At 39.6% G+C, this 23,445-nt stretch overlaps 2 protein-coding genes across 2 annotated transcripts; one reads left to right on the forward strand and one right to left on the reverse strand.

Annotated features, from left to right (window-relative positions):
* Positions 1 to 3,157: 3,157 nt before the first annotated feature.
* On the forward strand, positions 3,158 to 10,245 carry LOC115683827 (U-box domain-containing protein 33-like). The gene is made up of 7 exons (XM_030608456.2): positions 3,158 to 3,710; positions 4,186 to 4,304; positions 5,781 to 5,890; positions 6,355 to 6,925; positions 7,349 to 7,903; positions 8,782 to 9,504; positions 9,941 to 10,245. The coding sequence occupies exons 1-7, from the start codon at positions 3,434 to 3,436 to the stop codon at positions 10,121 to 10,123; spliced, it is 2,538 nt and encodes an 845-aa protein (XP_030464316.2). The 5' UTR covers positions 3,158 to 3,433; the 3' UTR covers positions 10,124 to 10,245.
* A 10,148-nt stretch (positions 10,246 to 20,393) lies between these two features.
* On the reverse strand, positions 20,394 to 22,524 carry LOC115683829 (epsin-3). The gene is made up of 4 exons (XM_030608459.2): positions 21,992 to 22,524; positions 21,759 to 21,884; positions 21,476 to 21,637; positions 20,394 to 21,186 (listed from the first exon to the last, which is right to left on the reverse strand). The coding sequence occupies exons 1-4, from the start codon at positions 22,126 to 22,128 to the stop codon at positions 20,619 to 20,621; spliced, it is 993 nt and encodes a 330-aa protein (XP_030464319.2). The 5' UTR covers positions 22,129 to 22,524; the 3' UTR covers positions 20,394 to 20,618.
* Between the last annotated feature and the right edge of the window lie 921 nt (positions 22,525 to 23,445).

Consider the following 23,445-nt stretch of genomic DNA (forward strand, 5'->3'; position numbering starts at 1 on the left):
AATATTCCTGGGCGGCCGGCCCATGCTCGAAGGTAGTGCGCCGTGCATCGCCTTCGGTCGTGGTGGTCGGAGCTGGCGTTGACTTCTTTGGCCCATTTTCAAAACCATTTGATTACTTTCTGGTTCTTCTCTTTTATTATTTTAAGCCGAGGAATTGTGCAGACGAGAAGTTTGACGGGTGTTCTCGTGCCTGCCTCGCGTGGAACCCTGTTGGCGTTTCCTGAGACATCCCTCTCATCATCTTCTTCTTAGGATTCAGGAGCTCTCTGCATTTTTATATATTCCCTTACGTTCGCAGCCATTTTTCTGCACTTGGATCTGAATTGGAAGGCTCGAGCCTTCCGGTTCGCGAATGGAGCGCTCAAACCCGAGTAACAAAGACGGGCGCGCGTGGTCAATGAAGATAGACTTAAAATAACCGAGTGAGAAAGCCTTAGAGTTCACGGCACGATCCGTTTTTTTTGTTCCGTGAAAAAGCACGAAAGCCACGACATTTTTAATTATTATGTTGACCCGATAAGTAACTCGGAGCGATGTTTGACGAGAGCCCTCTGATTGTTTAGCTGTCAATCAATCGGGCGATTTTGCAGTGGGGTTCATTTCAAGCATGTACTTGATAGCTAAACAAAATTGCGACCTAAGTTGAGTTTCAGACCAATTTGCAGTGTTGATTGGTTTTGACCCGAGAGAAAACAACGTGGCCTAACTTGTCTCTAACGTTCACGTCTTCGTCGAATTTGCTTTTACCAAAAGAGAGTACCACCAGGTGGTCCTAATTCTGTCCGATTCCAGCAAAAATTGCTCTCCACATGCGATCAGCGTGCAAGTGCTAAGGAATGTGGTAATTATTTTTTAACCTCGTGTTAGGTAACGCGGTGAATTTTTTAAACTGGCTTGGGACAAAAGGCGCGGTCGGAGGATCTACGCCGCCTCGGAGAAGCCGCCACGAGTCAACTGCTCCAACCTTCACCCTCCCTCTCTTTTCCTTTCCCTCTACCCTCTTCCTTTCTTTCGTGACTTTACATTATAAAAGCCATTTAAAATTAGCAGTGAGAGTATTTGTTTGAAGGAAAATGTTTTTCGGAAATTCATTCTCCGGACTTTCACCCGTTTGGTTTGCTTAAAATGATAAATCAAATGAAAATGTTTTCCGATCAAGGAAAACATTCATGTATAAAATTAGGAAAGTGAATTTCCTAATCTAAGAAGGTGAAAATACTTTTCAAAAGTATTCGTCTTGCATTTGTTAAAATTTTTCTTTTCTCTTCTTTCTTTTTTTTATTTTTCTTTTCTTTTTCCTTCTTCCTCCCTCCACCGGTCGTCGGCCTTTCTTTTTCCAAAAATAAAAATAATTTTAAAAATATTAAAATTTTCGATAATTTTAACCATTAGATTTTCCTCACCAAACAACTAAAAATACTTTCAAGTCTTTTTAAGATTTTAGCCAAATACCAAAAAACGAACTCATTTTTCTGAAAAATGACTTATTGAAAAGTGTTTTTAAAATATGGTACATTTTCCGTATAAACAAACGCACTTTAAATCGTGCAGTTTTCGCCCGTTTCTGCTTTTGACTTTAATTAGCTAGCAGCCATTTTATTTTTATTTTTTATCTTTTTTTTTGGTCGAAATTCTTTATTTTTTATCTTAAGGGGCTAAATTACTGTGCTAGTGGGTTCGGGCAACCGTGATGTCAGGCTGACGTGTGCAAATGGGAAAGCGCGCCTCATCTTTCAACCGCGAGCGAAGCACAAAAATGTGGAAAATGAAAAATTTTGAGAAGAATCGACGAATTTGCACGCTTCATTTTGTTTCGAGAAAAAAAATAGCAGTTTAAAAAATGATCGCTTTCATCACTTATAAAAATTAATAAATTAAAAATATTTTCATCATTCACGATAATTTGACATAAATTATCGTCGGTGGTGAAAACTTTTTTCATCCAATAGTTATTTCAAGCGACACTGAACATCATTTTGAATTACTCCCTATCGATAAGGAGGAATTGGAGCCCCACTTCTCCCGCGTATTTATTTGTAGTTTAAGTTTAGACCCATGAATAATTACTTTGCTCGTCTATGAATTGTAATTAAAAATGCGGGGGTGTTAAATTATACCGGAATCCTCTACTGGATGTAGCTCTCGTTTGACCGGTGAGTTGAGATAAATTCTGTATCTCGATTTCTCTTTCTTGCTTTTACTTTCTATTTCCATGTGTTTGTATGCCTAATCCTAACAGTTATTTCGTGTCTAATAAAGGAAAAAAGAAAAGGCGTACCTCAAAATTAATCAAATCAAAAATGTATTCCCCATCCGTGTGGGAGTGAGACTCTCCCCCACCACCTCCTCTTCCGGTCCTCGCCCCGCCGCCCCCGCGTTGAAAGTTCAACATGCGCCTATGCCCCATAATTAAACAAATAAAAATAATAATTCAAACATCGAAAATAAAAAAAGAAAGAGTTTTTTTTTTGGTAAAATCCCAAAATAGTATATTTGTAATAAATTTACCTCAAATTATTTTTTTATCACCAAAAATCCCACACTGGTACACCTGTAACAATTTTATCCCGACCTAATTTTTTTAACACAAAAAACTCCAAACTGGTACACCTATGACGAATTTACACTCCGTTAATTTTCATTAAATTTTATTGTCAAATTGCTAAGTTTAATGATACGTGGTAGTTGACAGGTGTACCGATTTGGGGTTTTACTCCTCTGTTTGTCACAAGTTTACCAATTTGTGATTTTTCGTGATATTAATCCAATTTAACGGACACTAACGGAGAGTAAATTTGTCATAAATATACCAGTTTGAGATTTTTAGTGGTCAAAAAATTAGTTCAGGGCAATATTGTCACAGGTGTATAAGTTTGGAGTTTTTGGTGGTCAAAAAATTAGTTCATAGTAAAATTGTCATAAGTGTACTGGTTTGGGGTTTTTAGTGATAAAAAAAATAGTTCGGAGTAAATTTATCACATGTGTATCAGTTTGTGATTTTTTGTGGTAAAAAAAATAATTTGGGGTAAAATTGTTATAGGTGTACCAGTTTTGGGTTTTTCGTGGTATTAACTCAAAAAAGAAAAGAGGAAAAAGGAGGAGAAAACTTATACGTATGTATGTATATACATACGGAAAAAGGATCTCTGGGCATATTCCTTCCCGCTGCAATTTTTTCCTTTCCTGCGGTCCCAACTCCCAAGAACGGGAAAATATGCCGCCCTCCTCCACCCGTCTCCCCGTTTCCATCAGGTCTCCCCGAAAGTCAAGCTCAAGCCCCGCTCCTCCTCCAGCCTCCTCCAGCTTCCTCCTCCTCCTCCTCCTCCCTCCTTTCGGCGGCTCCTTTCCCCATCAGCCTCGCCCCGAATCTCGCTCCCCCGGCCGCGCATGACCTGCCCGGAGACCGGGCCCGACGCCGGATTCCGCAGCAGCAATGGAGCTCCTGAGACCGTTCCACCCCCACCACGGCCTCGCCGGAGACCCCCTCGGCCGTTTCCCGTCGCCGGAGCGCTACCGCCTCGGGCCGGACCGGTCGGCGGGCGCGGCCAGCTCGTCCGGGATGGCCGGGGGCGGCGAGAGGGTGCACGTGGCGGTCGGCAAGTCGGTGGAGAAGGCGATCGGCTTGATAAAGTGGAGCCTGGAGCGATTCCCCGGCGCGGAGATTTGTGTCGTCCACGTTCACCAGCCTTCGCCGGTGATTCCGACTCTCTGTAAGTCGTAGCCTCGCCCCCGCGCGCGCGCGCGCGCGCAAGCAAGCGAATTCCCGCGGTTCCTTGTTAGCTTCGGTTTTCTTCTAGTTTGTGCTGCGTGTTTGATCGCTTACAGGTCCGCAGTGCCGTGTTGTTTTTAATTGCGAAAAGGAGATACTCGTAGTTTTGTGTCTTTCTAGACATAGGTGTTTCCTCCGGCGAGAGCAATGGTGCTTTAGCTTAGTTTCTCTCTAGGAGTTCAGATTCGTCCGATAATTCATGTTTATGAACTTGTTGATTGACTGACACTAGTCATAGACATCTCTTTTACTGGAGCTTTTAGGACTTCAAGTAGCATTTGATTTGGATGATGATATAAGAATTTATTCTGTGTTGCTGTCGAGGTGAAACCTGAGATCCGATTTTCCCCTGCTTTTCCTCATTTTTCCTGAGGAGCTAACTCGCTCACGATGTAATCCTCGGGGATTGTGTGCAGTGGGAAGATTACCTGCCAGTCAAGCTAGCGTCGAGGTGCTTTCTGCCTATAGAAGGGAGGAAAAGGAGCAGACAAGGAAACTCTTGCGACATTACTTGACCTTCTGCTCTGCTTCTAAGGTATGGGTATGCCGATCGCTGTTGCGCTGTGCAACTGCCAAATCTTCATCTTGATTATGTTAAGCTTTTATCATACGGAATGATGAATGTCCTGGAATATATGTTAATTCGGAAGCGATTTGTCCGCTTGTCTACTTACTGGATTGTAGAGCTTTCGCCCGTGTACGGTTTTTTCTTCTTTAAATCGTAAATGTGTCGCAACTACGTTCTTTTATTGGTGGGTGCTAACACGTAATCCATTTGTTGACTACCCTATATTTTCTCGACTTAAGCGATTGACATCCATTTAATTTTAGCGATCTAGTTAAATGGCCATGCCTCCAGACCAGCACCACACCCCTGGCAGGAACTCATGGTTTTTGTTGCCACGCCTTCTAGATTGTTATCTGTGTAGTTGTGATCTTGCGAGCTTTCTTTTGGAGATCATTCTTATTGATAAATCTAAGTCCTAGCGACAGCAAATGATTTTTCTGGTCACAATCCAAGTTCACATTTCTTCATTTGATTGGGTTTGCCTGATTTCAGTATATGAGGATATTTCCTTTATTGCTGATTTCCCTGGAGTAATCTTTTGGACTTGTAGATTTGGAGAAGCTAGAAAGTTTTGTATTTTTTTTTTTTTTTTGGTCGTGGAGAAGCTAGAAAGTTAAATGGCATCTTTATGCTTATCAATGGTGCGTTTAATTGCTTGATGGGATATTTCAGCTTCAGCCATCTGTGATACGTTCTCCTTGTGTAAATCTAGCAAAACATCCAGTCTGAACATGAGGTATCTGAGAGCCTTAAGAAATATGGAGCTTTACAATTTAACTGAAAATTGATTTCTTCTCTCCGGAAAAATTTGCGCGAACTTCTTTTAGCACCCTAAATTGCATGGAGCCATTAGAAATTCGTTTGAGAGGGGTGAAATAGATGGTAGCTCTATCCAAGGTTAGGTTATATGTAGGTGCGGTAGATCTCCTCTTCACCTTATTGGAGGAAAAAAGTCAATATGCTCGCAGGCTATTCATGATTTGTTGTTTGTGAGCTAATTGAACTTTCTTGAGTCAGAAATATAGTTCCAGTATTTAAATTATCCAAATTAATCAAGCTTTCTTTTTCTTATGAGGAGAAGATTTTTTTGCAATTTCAAAACCCAACTAGTTGATTAGATTGAGTTTTCAACTTGAATGGCTGGCCCTCTGCCCCACACTTGAAAAGGTAGAATGAAAGAGAAATCCTCTGTTCCTCGTCTTCAAAATTTTTGAGTTGTTTAATTTAAGGATGTGGCCTCCATTTTGTGGCCTAAGTATATTTGGAGTTAATGGTATTCGTTTTAGAGTGATGTGACAATCTTTGATGATTCTCCTATATAGGTGTAGACATGTTTCGGGTGATTGTTGAAGTAGGTGTTAATTATCTACGTATATGACATGAAGTTCTTGAGTCTTCCATTTTCTTTTACTAAACTAATGTAAGTTATCATGTCCTTTTTAGTTGAAAGCCAGTGTTCTCAGCATTGAAGCAGAGCAGGTCCAAAAGGGCATTGTTGAAATGGTTGTCAAATATGGCATTAGGAGGCTTGTTATGGGGGCTGTACCTGAAAAGTAAGCGGTCCCTTAAATCACATTATTGTCCATGAAAGCAAATTGAGTTGTTACTTCATGTTTAAGTGATATTACTGAAGAGTTTATGGAGTTTTTCCAGTCGTATCGTTCTCAAATCTTTTGCTGGACAACCATGCTTAGTTTCCATATGAACCAAAACGACGGAAAGTCTTTCAGAAGAGTGATGCGTAGCATGTTGTGCACATTGTTGCTTGGATTGGTTGGTTGTTCCTCTAGACAAGGATCATCAATAGCGAGAAACATGGTTCAGATGCATGTTTTTAGAACCATATTTTCCTGGTTAACTCTCAAAAGATGGTGTTGACCCTAATTGACATGCATTGTATGATGTGCTTTCTCTTGTGAGTCGAGAACGTGACTACTTGATGTGTCCTTCTCTTGATATAGAAAACTGTGCCGATTGTTTATCCTAATCTCCTACCTCCTACATTGTCTTGATGTAGTTGTATGAAGGTTAAAAAGAGCTCCAGCAAAGCGAATTATGCTGCAAAAAATGCACCCGCTTTCTGCGAGATATCATTTGTCAACAAGGGTAAACGCATATGGACTAGAGATGCCTTTGAAGGCCCAATTCCCTTGGACTCATTAAGTCAACCACAAACATCTGCAGGAGTAATAAGTCGTGAACCATTGCAAGAAAGTTTGAGACTGTCAGTATCGGCGATCCCAGAAAGTCCTCGGTCCACATCTAGTTCGAGCGGTAGTTGCAGCAAAGTTACAGACTGGCTTCAAAAGGAATCAGTTTCTCCACAGGTGGCTTTAACTGGTTCTCCCAACAGATATCTTCCCCAACATACTGGCAGTTTGTTTAGTCCCACAAGTACTAGCAGTTGCTCCGGACGTACCTATTCTGAAAGAAGGGTTTCTTTAGATTCTGACATGGTCAATGAAGAGATATTGCATAATCATTTTACAGAATCATGGATACAAGTTGAGGCAATGAAGAAGAAAGCACTTCAGGAGTTAATGAAGCGCAAAAAGTTGGAAGCAGAAGCTATCAAAGTGATCAGCAAGGTGCTTATAACCTTCCTGACAACCTTTTTTTATTTTTTGGCCCCCTAATTAGCTGTCAGCTTTCATTTTCTCTGCTTTGATTATCATTAAGGATAACTATTTGGGGGATTATCTGGCTTGATTCAAGCCCAAAACATCATCCTTTTTGTGAATGGGGAAGCAGTGAAAGGAAAATGGAATAATTTCTGATATAAATTCGTATATTTGTGCAGATAAACATGCGGTGTTAAAAGTTTTTGGTTTTTGGTTTTTCCTCGGACAATTTTGTTCTATGAATGTTTTCACACACGTGGCCAGTAATTTTGGTCTTCATTTGTTTGGTGGTATTAGCATGCGTAAAACAACTTACTCTACTTATTGTATGCTGTATCTGATTTATCACATGAAGAGATGATGAGAAAAAATTCGGCCTGTTTTATTTAGGTGAAAGTAATTGAGTCTGCATATGCACATGAAGCTAAACTTAGAAATGAAGCTGAGGATGCATTAAGAACTGCGGTGCAGAAGCAAGAGAAGCTCTTGGAAGAAAGAGAAGAGATAGTTAGAAAGCTACAGAAGACTATGAGAAATGTTGCTCTTCTGGACAGTCGTGCTCAAGAAGCTAGCCGTAGGCGAGATGAAGCAGCTGGAGAGTTACATGTCATTGAAGCATCTATTGCCACCCTTAGGCAGGAAAAGCAGCAGATTCAGAGACACAAAGCGGAAGCTGTTAGTTGGCTTGAACGGTGGAAAGGGCATGGTAGAGCTGGAGCTGCAAGGTGTATTGAGTTTAATGGTGGTCTTAATGAAGATATGCCTGGTTTTGCTGAGTTTTCATTATCAGAAGTCCAATCTGCAACATGTGAGTTCTCTGAAAGTTTCAAAATTGGGCAGAGTGGACATGGTTGTGTATACAAGGGGGAAATGCTGGGTAGAACTGTTGCAATAAAAAAGCTGTATCCTCAGAACATGCAAGGGCAATTTGAGTTTCAACGAGAGGTAGGCATCTCTCTCTCTCTCTCTCTCTCTCTCTCTCTGCGCGCGCATGTTCTTGTGCATTTGCACGCACACAAGCACTCTCCTGTTGCGATATCTATGGTAATGAGATATTCTCATGTTTTAATTCTGCTGCCTTTTCTTTTTAAGTTTCCTCTTCAGTTTATGCATTTGGATCACCTATCATACTAGCTGTTGTTTCCTTCTTTGAAGTGCTTAATTGTTTATGTTTAGTACGGGAGTTCTTTTTACTAGCTAATCCAAATTTCAACTGTATCTCTGATCATGTTGTCTTAATTACTATTCTCATTGAAACTCAAAAGTGTCCGCTTCCTTTCAATTAATAAACCTCAATTTCTTGGTAACATTCTCAACTATGCCTGGATCTGTAACTATAGGTTTTTGTGCTTGATAAAACATTGCAACGCTTCAAGCATGTCTTTGCTTAATTATATGGAGTGCTCTAGTGTTTCAATTATTCTCAGAAGTCTGGCAATTTCAGTTACCTATACACTTTTACAGCTTTACTATGTGCAATGAACGAATTCTTTATCTTCTTTTATTTTGGGAGAGGGGGCACGGGGGGATGGGTGGTGGGTGGGGGGTGGGGGCGATGATATTAATCCAACTGTTATACCAAGCCTTTGGCACTTTAGGGGCATCCTTATGTACTCTCTGTCCTATCCTTTTTTTAATGCTCTTTAAAATGCTAACTTCACTTCTAAAGCTGTATGCATTCTTGGAGTTTTCATCACGCTTATTTGTCTCGTCTACCTTATCCATAGCTATACTGACTTAGGATATGCTTTGGTGTCTTTACTGGATTCATAACAGCCTTGTGTCATGTACCAGTTTACTCAAGTTTTGTTTGGATGATACAGGTTCAAGTTCTTAGTAAACTACAGCATCCACGTCTGGTTACCTTGCTTGGTGCATGCCCAGAAGCCTGGTCTCTTGTATATGAGTACCTCCCCAACGGAAGCCTCCAAGATTGCCTTTTCCGGAAAGGCAACAGTTCCCCCTTAATGTGGGATGCTCGAGTTCGAATCATTGCTGAGATCTCAAGTGCTCTTTGCTTCTTGCACTCTTCTAAACCTGAAAGGATTGTTCACGGTGATCTGAAACCTGAAAACATCCTTCTTGATTCTGATCTTAGCTGCAAAATATGTGATTTCAGGATTTCTAGGCTTATAGCAGGGGACACTCTTCGCTGCCCAAGTTTCCGCCGAATCACAGAGCCAAAGCGTGCTTTTCCTTATACAGATCCAGAGTTCTACAGGGATGGACACTTGACGCCCAAATCTGACGCTTACTCTTTTGGTATGATCATCCTACAGTTACTCACCGGTAGACCACCTACTGGGTTAGTCAGTGAGGTGCGTAAAGCAGTATCATTCAACAAATTGGAGTTGGTTTTGGATCAATCAGCTGGACAATGGCCGTCATTTGTGGCACAGCGATTAGTGGACCTGGGTCTTCAATGCTGTGATTCTAATGGTAGAAATCGGCCCAAATTAACACCTACGTTTGTGAGGGAATTGGAGCAGCTGCATACCTCTGAAGAGCGACCAGTGCCCTCGTTTTTCTTATGCCCCATCCTTCAGGTCAGTTATACTTTTCGGTGAATTGCTCAGTTTGTACCCAAGTCTTGTCAGACCATTCTCTTAAGATTTTGTCTTGTTTTTTGTTTAGGAGATCTGGGTTAATTTCACCATGGACCCATTCTTAGCATTTTTGTTTCCCATTTTTAGGGACCCATGTTGTTTTGGGCTTCAGGAATGGCATAGTTCAGCATATCTAGACACTAAGCAGCTTTAACTTTGTATTGACGTCACCATTTGCCTGAGCCTAATTTTTAATGGCATGATTTTCGTTTGGGAATCTCAAATTGAGATATTAACCTAGCATGTTTATTTTCTTTAGCAGAGCTTTGTTGTTCCCCACTGAAAAGTGTGAGCTTGAGATGTGCTAGTTGATCACGATCCTTTGCATGTCTTTCAGTGTCATGTTGTGGCTTACCTGTTCAATGGTTGCCTCCAGGAAATAATGCATGACCCTCAGATTGCGGCGGATGGTTTCACTTATGAAGGAGAAGCTTTGCGTGAATGGTGGGAGAGCGGCCACGATACGTCGCCAATGACCAACTTGAAGCTTAGTCATTTGCATCTTACTCCCAACCACACATTGCGGTCAGCAATTCAAGACTGGCTCTGCAAGCCATGAGATTTGATTAGATTTTACGTATGTTTGTATGTATTCTGTAATTATATAGATGACTGTATGTATTGAGCCTGAAGGGTCTTTGCCTTGCAGGCATATAAAATTAGTTGCAATTCATTATTCCATGCACTCTCTACGTCAGATAATGAAGCGTCACTTTTTTCCACGTGAATTAACTAGGAAAATGAACATCCGGTAAATATGCACCAACTATTGCAGTCTTCATCGGTAACTGGGTCGAGTTGATCTTAGATACATCTCCCGACAAACACTGACGTGAAGCCTGTAAAGTATTTTTAGTAATAAGGGTAGAATTGTAATTCATGTCTTAATAGAGTTTAGCCCGTGCGTGTATATAGATATTCACATGGTATCAGAGCTATTAAAAAAACTTAGTCGGAAGATCACTGTTCCGGTGACCCTAATTTCTACTATTCCGGTATCCAACCACCCGAGTTGCTCCTAGACACGTCGCCCAGCGTCGCTCCCAAACACATCACCCAGTCGAGTCGCTCCCAGCCACATCGCCCAGCCACGTCACCCCCAACCTCACGTCACCCATCCGCGGCGCCAACATTCTCAAGACCACATCGCCCTAGCTGCGTCTTCCAAGTCGCGAGTCCACCGTACAAATATGACCGCTGGACACACTTTGACTTTACTTTCACTTTGTTGAAGTCTCGATTTTTGCCCAACATCGCAGCCACGTTGAATGATATAAGAGGAGAATGTTTTGTAATGTTTCTCATTTGAAGGCTGATTCTAGTTATTTCTCGGTGGGAGTTGATTTTGGGGGTACTTTGATATTAATTATTACGATTTGCTATCAGTTGCATTTTGGAGGAGAAAGATGGAATCATATGTTCTAGGGAAGATGGAATCATATGTTCTAGGGTTGTGTATTGTTTCCATGATTTTACGAAGTCTCGGTGAACTACTATGATTAGTGGTGATTGGATTGAGCCCAATTCTTCTTCTTTTTTTATAAAAATTACCGTGCAGTTGATTGGATTACTGGAGTTACGTGTTGATTGCTGTGAAGTATATTTCCTTTGGGCTCGATCACATTCTTTGTTCACTGATGGCAAATACCGGATTGACTTCCGGATCTCCTTTTAGTCACTTTCAATTAACTTTTGTTAAGTTGGATGGAGCTAATTATCCATCCTGATCTAAAGCAGTTGAGGTCTATTTTACTGCAACCAAGCAACTTGACTATTTTACATCTACGGTACTATCTTACAAGAATAAAAATTATAAAAAAAAAAAAAAAAAAAAAAAAAAAAAAAAAAAAAAAAAAAAAAAAAAAAAAAAAAAAAAAAAAAAAAAAAAAAAAAAAAAAAAAAAAAAAAATTTTAAATTATAAAAAAAAAAAAAAAAAAAAAAAAAAAAAAAAAAAAAAAAAAAAAAAAAAAAAAAAAAAAAAAAAAAAAAAAAAAAAAAAAAAAAATTTTTAAAAATATTCAAAATATCCCCCCCACCCCCCCCCCCCCCCACCCCACCCCCCCCCCCCCAACCCCCCCCAAAACCCAAAAAAAAAAAAAAAAAAAAAAAAAAAAAACAAAAATGAAAAATCCGAAAATTCATAAAAATTTCTGAAATTGAAAATTATGAGATATGTAATGATCAGGACTCTTTTATAAAATAGCATGGACGCTAAGGTTCCTCACTTTTTTCAGTGTGCCTCTTCTAAGGCAGTCTAGTAGAAATTTAAAAGGTGCCCAAAACCAAAAATTTAAAACTTCACAGAATGACTTAGAATACTTGTGGCCACCCATTTTAAGTGAAATTTAAATTTTAGGTGCCAAAATTAAAAAAATTAAATTTTAAAAAATCATTCTGTGAAGTTTTGAAAATTTTTTGATTTTTTTGGCACTTCAAAAATTTAAACTTCACCCAAAGCAAGAACAATATGATGGGTATGTGACACATAGGAAGCGTTATTTGATATTCAATACGGAGATCAATCTTTGTCCAATTGTTTTTAGGATTTTCCAGATTTTCTAATTTTTATTTATTTCTAAAGAATGCGCCCGGTCACATGAAAAGAAATTTTGTGCCCTTTGCTAGCGATTGGATATTTTTCTTCCTACCTCGGATGATCCAGTTGTATTGGCCAAACGCCAAGAGGATCCGAGGGTGATATTATACCTCAAGTCATTGGGCTTGAATTTTCATCTCTTCGTCAACATATCACATCTCAGAGCTCTCTTAGTACAATAGATGAAGTCTTATGTCAGGCTCTCCGTTCTACAATTACTAAGAAGATTTCGTCCACACCAACTTTGGAGATGAGTGCTATGATTTCTCATGATCCTAGGGGACGTAGAGGTCATGATCGTGATTACCCAGGACGTGGACATGGTTTTGTTCATAGTGGAGGCTATGATGGAGAGGTACTCGTGGTGTCCTTAGTTCTAGAAATGGTTGTAGCTCATGTAATTGCAATCATTGTCAAAGAGCCGGACATACATAAGTTTTTTGCTATACTCTTCACCTGGAGCTTAGACCAAACTGCCTATGCAGGAGTTGAGAATTCTCTTGTTCCTCCCTCACCGGTTCCACCAAGTTCGACTACTGTGCAAAATAATTCAGTTACATTGACATGTATTGAGTATGATACATTAATTCGCTCTCAACAGATGACAAGATCTTCAGTTCCTACTACTACCTTGGCACAAACCTTCAAAGGCAGTTCATCTTGTTTGTTTTGTGCAGTGTCTGACTCCTGGGTTATAGACTTTGGAGCTTCCAATCACATGACTGTTAACTCTAACATATTGTCTTCATTTCGTTCTAGTTCTCCATCATTGTCAAACTCAGTCACATTAGCAAATGGCTCACAATCTCAGGTTATTGGTACGGGAGTCGCTCATTTGAGTCCCTTTCTTTCTTTGTCATTTGTCCATCCTCTATCACAATCTCCTTATAATTTAATTTATGTTAGCTCGTTAACTAAAGAATTGAATTGTTTTGTAACATTTTCCTCTTCTTGTTGTGTCTTTTAGGATTTGAGGACTGAATAGATGATTGGTGGGAGACATGAATTAAATGGTCTATCTTGACAAGAAGGTGTTAGCAGCTGTAGCTGCGAAGCGTACATCCACCGATATTGTGACACCCCAGAACGTCACACACGACACGTGTATTTTTCAATTATTACTTATAATTATTAAAGCACGCGGAAGCATATTAAAGCATTCACAAAATTCCCATACAAGTTAATAAAATACGTATACATCTTTTTATATACATTAACACCAGTTTTACAACACAACATTCAAACAAAAACAAAATACATAATTCTTGGGAAGGGTCAGGGACACCTAACTTCAACATTATACTCATATGCCCAAAAGCCTGCTTGTACATTGTTGGACTATCAACTAAGGGTTGACAGCTTCACCTGACAACGAGCCATCATCGCCAAAACCTGAAGGACCATCAAAGTCTCTAGGTGATCCAACCAGGTTGCCTTCGATGTTAACATACCAAGCAACATAACGATGGAGTATATACTCTGGTAACCCCACGTCGACCCATATAACGGAAGTACACTTAGTATAAACTACTGGTGATCCAGGTATTAGGGGTGAGCGGTTCCCGATCCGGTCCAGTCCCACCCAAGAACCGGGAACCGGACCGGGAGGACTGGTTCCCAGTTTCTAGGACCGAGGACCGGACCGGCTAGTCCTGGGACCGTGGACCGAACCGGACCCGGTCCGGGTCCGGTTCGGTTCTAATGGAACCAATCACTTATTCATTTATTAACCAAGGATATGAAATAATAACCTACTGCAATATGACAAAAGCGTTAATTATAGTGTTGCGGCAAAATCCAAGCTTGTTTCTTAATAGAATGTCTTAGGCAGAGCCTCAGAGGTGAGGGCGAGAGTGAATTGGGGAGAGCCTCAGTGATTAGGGTTTCTATTTGTTAATCTCAGAACATTGGACTGTCTTTTCTTTATGGGAAACAACGGGGACATTTGTCGCAAAGGTCAACTGGTAAAATGCTTTCTATTTTTTTCATAAATTTTAAAAAAGTAAATAAATATATATTTTCTGAGAAAAATAAATAAATATATATTTATCGGTCCGATCCAGTCCGGTCGGTCAGGTTCCCAACCTAGAACCGGGAACCGGTCCGCCCGGAAACCGGTTCCACTTTTAGGAACTGGGAACCGGACCGATACTCTCGGGAACCGGACCAAACCAACCAGTCCGGTCCGGTCCCGGTTCGGGCGGTCCATCATGCTCATCCCTACTAGGTATAATTATATCTTCATAACTATAATCGAAAAACATGGGAGCTCTAAAACGCGGTTGCAGTGAAGTATCCATCTTACATATTTGAAAAATAAGGAGTGAGCCGAGACCCAGTAATTGAAATCTCTAAGTTTAAGGTAAAAGATTCACTCATCACTCAATCTGGTACCAACAATAATTGTGAGTACAAGGCAGTACAAAATAATCATGCGTGATGAATACATGAATAAAGGCACTATCCTTCCAATCATGAAATGTCGATGGAACAACAATATGTTGCATAAAATCAATCACTCATATGCAAGCGGATGGTATATTATATATCACAAATATCACATAACATCTCATCGATTTACACATATGAGTTTATATTCGTCACTAGCCAAGACTATCTCGATTTACGAGGCATCTCGACTAACGATGCATCGCAACCACCAACTCATGGGGAACGGAAACAAACATACCCATTTGCCATGCCTCTTAGCCTATTCATCACGAGTGTCCTCTACATTAGCGAGGATAAATACACCACCGTACATCCGCATGCTGCTGGCTATTTTTTAGCATCATATCATGGCTACATGAGCCATGTCATCATAAAATTTCATGTCATTTCAACCTTGTAGAGGACCGTCTTATACGGTAAAACATCTGGCTAACTCCAGAGTCTCATATACATATTCGTATAAGGGAATTCGCTCGGTGGTGAATAAGCCGTGGCAAAGGTCTTAATTATGTAGCATTAAAGATATACACAATAAATTACATCACAGTAAATGCCACATATTTATGTAATTACAAATGGAAATAACTGCACGTTAATCTCTTGGCATTTCACATAATGTATAAGACAATTGATTAATTATGCACCTTTCAACATAAAAACTTTCTTTTTCTTTACACCAAGCCAATATCATTTAGAAGAGAACTTTCGCAAGTTCTATAACATTAAACACTACTACTCCATGATTGGCTAACTCAGCTCATTTTCATTTTTTTTAACCACCCTTGATTAAGTTCACTTTTACCACATATAATAGAGATTATTTCTATAATTCCAAATTCTTGGAATTAGAATATTATCCTAGTAAAATTTCTCATTTTATAATTTTACCCCTAATTTTCGATTTTTATTCCACCAAGCCATAATAATTAAATTAAAAACTAAATGCTTTTAATATGCTATTTAAAACACACAAACATTTTATTTACACTATAGACACCACATATTTTACAAATTTTCAAAACTGCCCACTTTTAATTAATTATTACAAATTGCTCCAATTTTGCATAGTTAAACATATGTCCTAATTAAGCAATTATTTCTAAAAAATAACTTAACCACTTATCAAAATGAGGTTCCACATGCTGTGAACAGTCCCCAGAACTTCCAGTTTTTACAGATTCGCCCCTCAACTTGGTGAAATTACAAATTTGCCCCTAAAGCTTATAAACTCATTTTTTTCAACCGGTTTGATTTCCTTTAATTAATATTACTTAATAACCCCCAAATTAACACTAAAAATCATAAAATAACACTGTTCACATCCCCTCTTCATTTCTGTAAATTCGAAATTATCCCTTATCTTGACAAGAAAAATTACCAAAATACCCTTTTTATGCCTAATTTTACCATTTTCACACTTTTCCTACTCAAAATGCAACAAAACCTTTTAGTAATCTCTCAAGGACCACCCAAGCATGTGAAAAGCTTTTTACTTCAAGCTCAACAATCACCATAGCTTAACATACAACTATTGAAACTTGCTCACACATAGAATAAGATTCAAACTAAATAACAAACAATCAATCAACCAAGATCAAGAGTACTAAATAAATAATTCTAGCTTAGTCCTTAGAGTTTTCACTTACCCAAAGTGAAATCTTCAACAAAGCAAGCCTCTAACCACCTTGAAATCAAAATAGATAGTAAAAAAAATTAACAAGTCTTATTCTTTAGAAAACAACAAAGCTTATCTGATAAAGAAAAAGGAAAGGGAAGTCTATCAATATACCTTATCAAGAAATTAGATTGAAAGTGAGCTTGAACTTTGATTTTTTTGTTGAAAGAGAGTGGAAAAAAGAAAAATTTGCAACTTAAAGAAGTGGAAGGAAGTTTCACGCCCAAGAAGAAGAAGAGATGCTTTTTAGCCTCGTCTTCCAAAATTTTGCCACAATGAAGAGTATTTTGGGGTCACATTAAATGGCTTGGGTTAAAAACAATAATACCAAATAACTAGAGTTACATTTAGATAATAAATTACTAGAGTTAAAAAATGTAATATGTCATGCATGAGGTCATAGGCTTAGGTTCAATGCATTTCAATTAAGGCATGTGGCAAAGATAAGGTGAGAGTTAGGACATTTGTCCAAGCTAATATAGTGACAAATTGCATGGTTTAATTGAAAAGAGGGAGATATTAGGTTATTTTGGGTAGATATCATACATTGCGGTAAATAAACAAAAAAATCGGTATTCGTTTGAAATGCCGGTAAATCAGAAAATTATTTTGAAACCATTAAAATCATTAATAAAAAGTATAAAATAAAAGTGACACCTTAACTCAATAAAATTTTTAATGTTTGAAAATCATTCGATACGTATTTTGGAGCGTATCGGTCCCCGTTGACAATTCATAAACTAATTTTATTACCTTAATAACTCTCACTACTTAATATCTTAAATATCATAAACTACGAAGAAAATTTTGGATGTCACAGATATATACCGGATGCATTGTCGTGCTGGTCACCCGCCGCAAAACATACTTTGGCGTCTATTTCTTGAGTTTGAGTCTATGAGTTCTTTTCAATGTAAAACTTGTCGGTTTGGTAAAGATTATAGAGTCTCTTTTCCTTCCTACATCTAGAACCGTGTATCTAGTCCATTTGAGCTTGTTCACTCAGATGTTTGGGGTTCGTGTCGTGTGTCTGATATCTCTGGATTAAGATATTTTGTTACATTCGTGAATTTTTCCTGAATGACTTGGTTATTCTTAATAAAAGACCGTACGTAAATTTTCATTTCTTTCGATTGTTCTATTGTGAAGTGTTGAATCAATATAATATTTCTGTCAAATATTTACGATCTAGATAATGCTAGAGAATATCTTGTTGCAACTTCTGGTTTCCAGCCATTTCTTGATTCTCATGGTATTATTCATCATAATGGAGTCGTCGAACGTAAAAATCGGCATCTCCTTGATGTTGCCCATTGCCTCATGTTTCACATGTATCTACCTAAAACCTTTTGGGGTCATGTTGTTCTTATAGCATGTTATTTAGTTAATAGGCTTCCAACTTCTATTCTTTAGGGGGAGACACCGTTCTCTACTTAACATCCAAATCGTCCTCTCTTTTCTTTACCTCTTCGGGTCTTTGGGTATGTCTGTTTTGTACATTGTCTTACCCTAGGTCTTGATAAAATGGATCCTTGTGCTGAAATGGGATACTCTCGGACTCATGAGGGATACAAATGTTACAATTTTACTCGTCGTCGTATGTTCGTGTCTGCGGATGTGACCTTCTTTGAAGACCAGCCATATTTTACTTCTCTGGCGGTTCCCATGGCATCTGGTGACGGTAAGGGTTGTGTCATACCAACGATTCCACTTCCTTCAGCTTCTCCAGCTACATCCACAGGATTTCAATTTGCTGACCACACCTATCATTGATGCGGTACAGTCCCTACTATAACAGTGCAATCTTTACCAACACCTGATTCATCTATTCCCCCATTAGTTACAGTGCCAGCCTCTGATCTTGATCCCGATCCACCCATTGCTTTTCGAAAAGGTACACACTCTTGTGATGATCGTCCTGTTGATCGTTATGCTGCTTAACCTGGTCTTTTTGCTTGTGTTTGCACGCGTCATCCTATTTCTAAATTTCTATCCTATGATCGTTTATCTCCTACCTTTTTTTGCCTTTGTCTCGTTGTTGTCCTTTGTTTCTATGACTAGCAGTGTTGCTGAAACTCTTGCTCATCCGAGATGGCATCGTGCCATGGAAGATGAAATACATGCGCTAATTGAGAACTGAACTTGGTAACTTACTTCTTTACCTACCGGTAAGAAACCTGTTCATTGTCAGTAGGTTTTTACTGTTAAGGTTAATCCGGATGTCACTCTTGACCGTTTGAAGGCATAGTTGGTTGCAGAGGGGTATACTTAGACTTATGATGTCGAATATGATGACACTTTCTCTTGGGTGGCCAAAATTTCATCTGTTTGTGTATTTAGTACATTGGTTGTGCGATTTGACTAGCTACTTCATCAGTTAAATGTGAAAAATGCTTTTTTATATGGTGATCTGGCCGAGGAGGTCTACGTGGAGTAACCACCTGGATTTGTTACTCAGGAGAGAATATGGTATGTCATTTGCACAAGGCTTTTTATGAACTTAAACAATCTTCTTGTGCTTGGTTTGGTAGATTTAGTAATGCAATTCTCAAATTTGGATTAAATTGGTGTAAGGTAAATCACTCAGTTTTCAGCTTTGTCTCTCAGCTGATTGTATCCTTCTAGTCGTATATGTGGATGATATCATCAGTACAGGCAGTGATTCAGGCGGTATTAAGAAACTTAAGCAATTTATGCATATAGAATTCAGTACTATAGATCTTGGACGTCTTCGATATTTTCTTGGTATTAAAGTAGCCTACTCATATGTCGGTATTAGTTTATCGCAACGGAAGTATCTACTTAACATTCTTGATGAGGTTGGATTCCTTGGAGCAAAATAAGTCGATACCCCTATGGAGCCCAATGTAAAACTTGATGCAGAACATTGAGATTACTACATGATCCAGCGAAGCATCAAAGATTAGTTGGTAAATTAAACTATCTTACGGTCACAAGACCGGATATATCTTTTGCCATCAATGTAGTAAGCCGGTTCATAAGTTCTCCCCGTACTACTCATTGGGATGTTGTGCTTCGAATCGTCAAATACTTGAAGGGAACACTAGGCAAATGACTATTGTTTAAGAACTATGTTACTAAATACTACAGGCTTCTCTGATGCCGATTGGGCTGGATGTCCTATTGATAGGAGATCCACTTCAGGTTATTGTGTATTTCGTGGAGGTAATTTGGTTGCGTGGAAGAGCAAGAAACGACATGTAGTTTCCCAATCAAGCGTTGAAGCCGAATATCGAGCTATGGCACATGTAACAGGTGAATTGCTATGATTGAGGATGTTCCTATTAGAGATTGGAATGTCATCGTCAAATCCATCAGTTTTATATAGTGATAGTCAATCCGCTATTCATATTGCATCTAATCTTGTCTTCCATGAGCGAATTAAGCACATTAAGGTTGATTGTCATTTTGTGCGAGAAAAGGTTCATAAATAGGAGATTATTTGTGACACCCTGGATTTAACTCACTCGACGTATTGTCCGTTTTAACCCGTCCCATACTGATCCTCATGGTTTTGTCCTTTGGCGTACAAGCGGGCACTTTCCCAGGAGGTCGCCCATCCTGGTAGTGAGCTAGCCCGGGCTCGCTTAACTTTGGAGTTTCAAAGCACAGCTTGCAATTACGTTAAAAAGCGCCTCCGTGAGTTAATTTCAGTTTTTACGTATATATTTCAAGATCGCTCTCCCCATGTTCGGTGCACAGTTCGGTTCATTCCTGCCCCCTTCACCATCCTAGAAGCCTGCCAGGAGCCGCTCCTTGTCCAGACCCTCTGGCCCCAGCAACCACTCCCCGCCCTCATCGCACCGGGTCGTTACATTATTCTTCAAAACATACAGACAAAGGATCAACTCGCAGACATTTTTACTAAATCTTTACGGGGGAATAGAGTGAGTTTCTTATGTAACAAGTTGGGATTATTTGATATTTACATCTCAACTTGAAGGGGAGTATTGAAAAGTATTGTTAATAATAAGGGTAGAATAGTAATTCACGTCTTAGTAGGGGTTAAGCATATCTGTGTGTGTATAACCCTATTATGATTAAATGATGGAATATGATTATCTCTTCAACAAAGCATAAGGATATTCACAAGCTAAAGAAGAGATTTCATCAGAGATGTCTGTTGAAGTCATAGCAACTGGTTTTCTTACATTATCGAAAGCAGAACAAGCTTACACTAGCGGTGACATCGAGCGAATACTCTAGATGACAAGAAATGCATAACCTTAACCCACTTCATTTAGCGACACTACAGGTACGAAACTGCAACGCCTATTTCCTCAAAATCTCAGTAGTTTCCCCTGCCCAGTTCAGTTTCTCACGGGAATAAGGGAGTCTGAGCACTCGAGGTCGGCGTGATTGAAAGGGTGATCACCCTCTGCATCAACCGCACTGTTGAAGTAATCACCCTTACCATCCAGAAGTGGTCTAGACTCCCTAATGCAGTTCCATTTGTGTCTCTGCATCGCATCCGCTTCCTTGCTCGGTTCCATGTTCTCTTCGAAACTTGTCCCGGATCGGTAAATCTCGAGCGAAGCATCATCACAGCTCGAATTCTCTGTTACTTTGGCCGAACCGGGAAATACTCTTGCTTTGTCGGTGTTTTGCTCTGAAGCTCCGGCATTCTTTGTCAGCTCTCCCTCTGGGGCTTCGTTCTCCTGGTTTTCAGGCTGAGAATTGCATCTTCCATAGGGTTTCAACGAAAAATCTTCTAGGATGCTCTGCGTCGAGCAAGCCCGCTGGCAGAAACTTCCGAATCCTTGGATCCCCCGGGTCAGTTTCCGAGCTCGCTCCCTCTCCTCCTTGAGAAGAGTCCCTTTCTCTAGGAGCTTCAGTATTCTCTCCGATTTCTTTCGGACTGCTAGACCCCAGTTGAATCTGCACATTCAAGGAAACAGCTTATGGCATATGCCATCAAAAGAAGAAAAGAGCTCATCTCGGAATAAAACAACAGAAAAAAAAACCAAATTCAACTCAATCCGCATCTCAGATATTAAGAACCCCATCCTAAAAAAAAAGCCTAATTCGCGTCTTCATTATGCTTTACCGTAAGCTTCCCTTGTATTTTCTAGTTCTTATTGCACGTTCTGAGCCTGCCAAATTGTCATTTTTCCCTTTTGGTTCGCAAAGGAGAGGCAAAAGTGGATGCACAAAATGGAAAACGCACCCCTTCTCATCAATATATTGGAAGCTCCCGGCTTGCGCGATGATGTCTTTATCGCTCTGGAATTCCTCTGCCACGCTCTCTGGTCCATGGGTCAATAAGTGCTCGAGCACAATCAGAGAGTTATAGGAGATCCTCCAGTTCTTTTTGTCAGATCTGGACAAGCTGAATCATAACCCAAGTTTCACAAGAGCGAAAAGTCAATTCGTAATTCTCGTTAATGGGGAGGATCTAAAGATCTTTTGCATGGGACAAAGAACATGGAAATAGAGGAAAAAAGGCAAACCTGTCGTGCAATATATCCACGATCCTCCAGTAATCGTCAACTTCAAAAGCTGCCTTCGAGATTCTACCCAGCGTCCGTGTGTCCGGCGAACCCCATGAATTTCCATTGATAGCGTCCTCGGTCAACCTTCGAAAATCAAAATCCAACAATAGCAGAAATAAGGGGAGATCAAGCTCCGAAAAAGGGTCCGCAAAGCACCCAAAAATGGGGAAAACAAGAGGAAAGAAACTCACAGCTGAGCCGGAGTGACATCCGTGAGGACCAATCTGGCGGTCTTGATCTTCTCCTTCAAAAAGAAGGAGGCTTGCTTCTTGAACTCGTGGAACAAAGGGTTGCCCATGTTTGCATTGCTTCTGCTCAAGATCGACATTGCTCTTGGGATCGAAGAAGACGAGGGACTAGAGAATTTTCAGATCAAGACTTTGGAAGATGGGAGTCAGTACCTAACGCAAAGTGAAAAGGCACAACTAATCCAGTGACATCAACGTAGAAATTGTCAACTATGGGAGAGACACAAAGTGGTGATTTTTTTGGAAGGGTGTCCTTGGATGATGAGATCAAATGTTGGAATCACAATTGAGAAAAGTGGGGCGTGCGTAGATCTCGCCACATGTAAGCTGTTGAGGGAGATGAAGTCAACATCTTGATCTATATTTCAAGTATTTATAGCCTTTGTTTTAGGCTTTGTTCGGTTTGAAATTGAATTTGAACTCGAGCTTTCTGCATTGCTGTCTCCCCCAACTTGGGTGGCTAGTGGAAACCGAGTCAAAAAAACGAGCGAATCCATGGTGGGTTTACAATGGTAACATGAGTGAGTCTCCGCCCCCCAAAATAAAACTTGTTGATTTTCTAAGTTTGATTATCGATTGCAAGCTTCTTAAAATATGAAAGTCGTGTCATGCGAAAGTAATTCCTCACGGATCTTTCGATTAATATGTGGACGGCTTCTGTTTTTTTTCTCGGCGAGAAGAGATGGACGTCGTGATTTGATTCGTATTAGATAGCCGATCTGCGATCTCTCCTAACGCAATGTACCAAATGAGGGAGCCAAAAATATCTGACTGATCTTCGAACCAATTGGTTGCACTTCGCGTCCGCTCATGTTTGGGAAGACACGGGAGAAATGAAATTGAGAAAGGAACTAAGGTATATAAGAGGTTGAGGACAATACAGTGAAATTACTCGATTAGTCCTAAACTTGCTGTACGAATGCCAATTTAGTCTTAAACTTTTTAATTTTATCAATTTTATCCTAAACCTTTGGCCGAATGCAGTACTTCCGGTCAATTTTCGCCAAAAATCACTAACATAGATATCGCCGGTCATTCTATGTGGCACACTGCCGCATCGGTGATTTCTGGCGAAAAGCCGCAAAGACTATATTGAAATTTCATATAAAGGTTTAGGATAAAATTGACAAAATTAAAAAATTTAGTATTGATTTATCGTCCGTATACCGATTAAACAATTTCCCCAAGGACATTACTTAATGTTAAAATACAAAACATCTTTTTGACCGCCCTCTGATAGTTTATTTAAAGACGAACGTCTATATACTCAAATTCGAGGTGGCATTAGAGCCAAATAATTTTGGGTTGGCAAGCATTTGCATTATTGAAATATCTCACGTCGCTCGATTTTAGGATTTATATGTTCTTCATATACGTGCGGTCCCCATTCACTTATC

The sequence above is a fragment of the Syzygium oleosum genome, unplaced genomic scaffold, assembly GCF_021117445.2.
Source record: "Syzygium oleosum isolate NSW1041296 unplaced genomic scaffold, Sole_v2.1 Sole_v2.03, whole genome shotgun sequence".
Classification (NCBI taxonomy): Eukaryota; Viridiplantae; Streptophyta; class Magnoliopsida; order Myrtales; family Myrtaceae; genus Syzygium; species Syzygium oleosum.

Coding starts and splice junctions, on each gene's coding strand:
- LOC115683827 (XM_030608456.2), top strand. CDS start 3,434: ATGGAGCTCCTGAGACCGTTCCACCCCCACCACGGCCTCGCCGGAGAC. Junction 5,891..6,354: donor ATGGGGGCTGTACCTGAAAA/GTAAGCGGTCCC, acceptor GTCTTGATGTAG/TTGTATGAAGGTTAAAAAGA. Junction 7,904..8,781: donor AATTTGAGTTTCAACGAGAG/GTAGGCATCTCT, acceptor TGGATGATACAG/GTTCAAGTTCTTAGTAAACT.
- LOC115683829 (XM_030608459.2), bottom strand. CDS start 22,128: ATGTCGATCTTGAGCAGAAGCAATGCAAACATGGGCAACCCTTTGTTC. Junction 21,638..21,758: donor GTGGATATATTGCACGACAG/GTTTGCCTTTTT, acceptor GTTATGATTCAG/CTTGTCCAGATCTGACAAAA. Junction 21,187..21,475: donor CAATATATTGATGAGAAGGG/GTGCGTTTTCCA, acceptor TTGAATGTGCAG/ATTCAACTGGGGTCTAGCAG.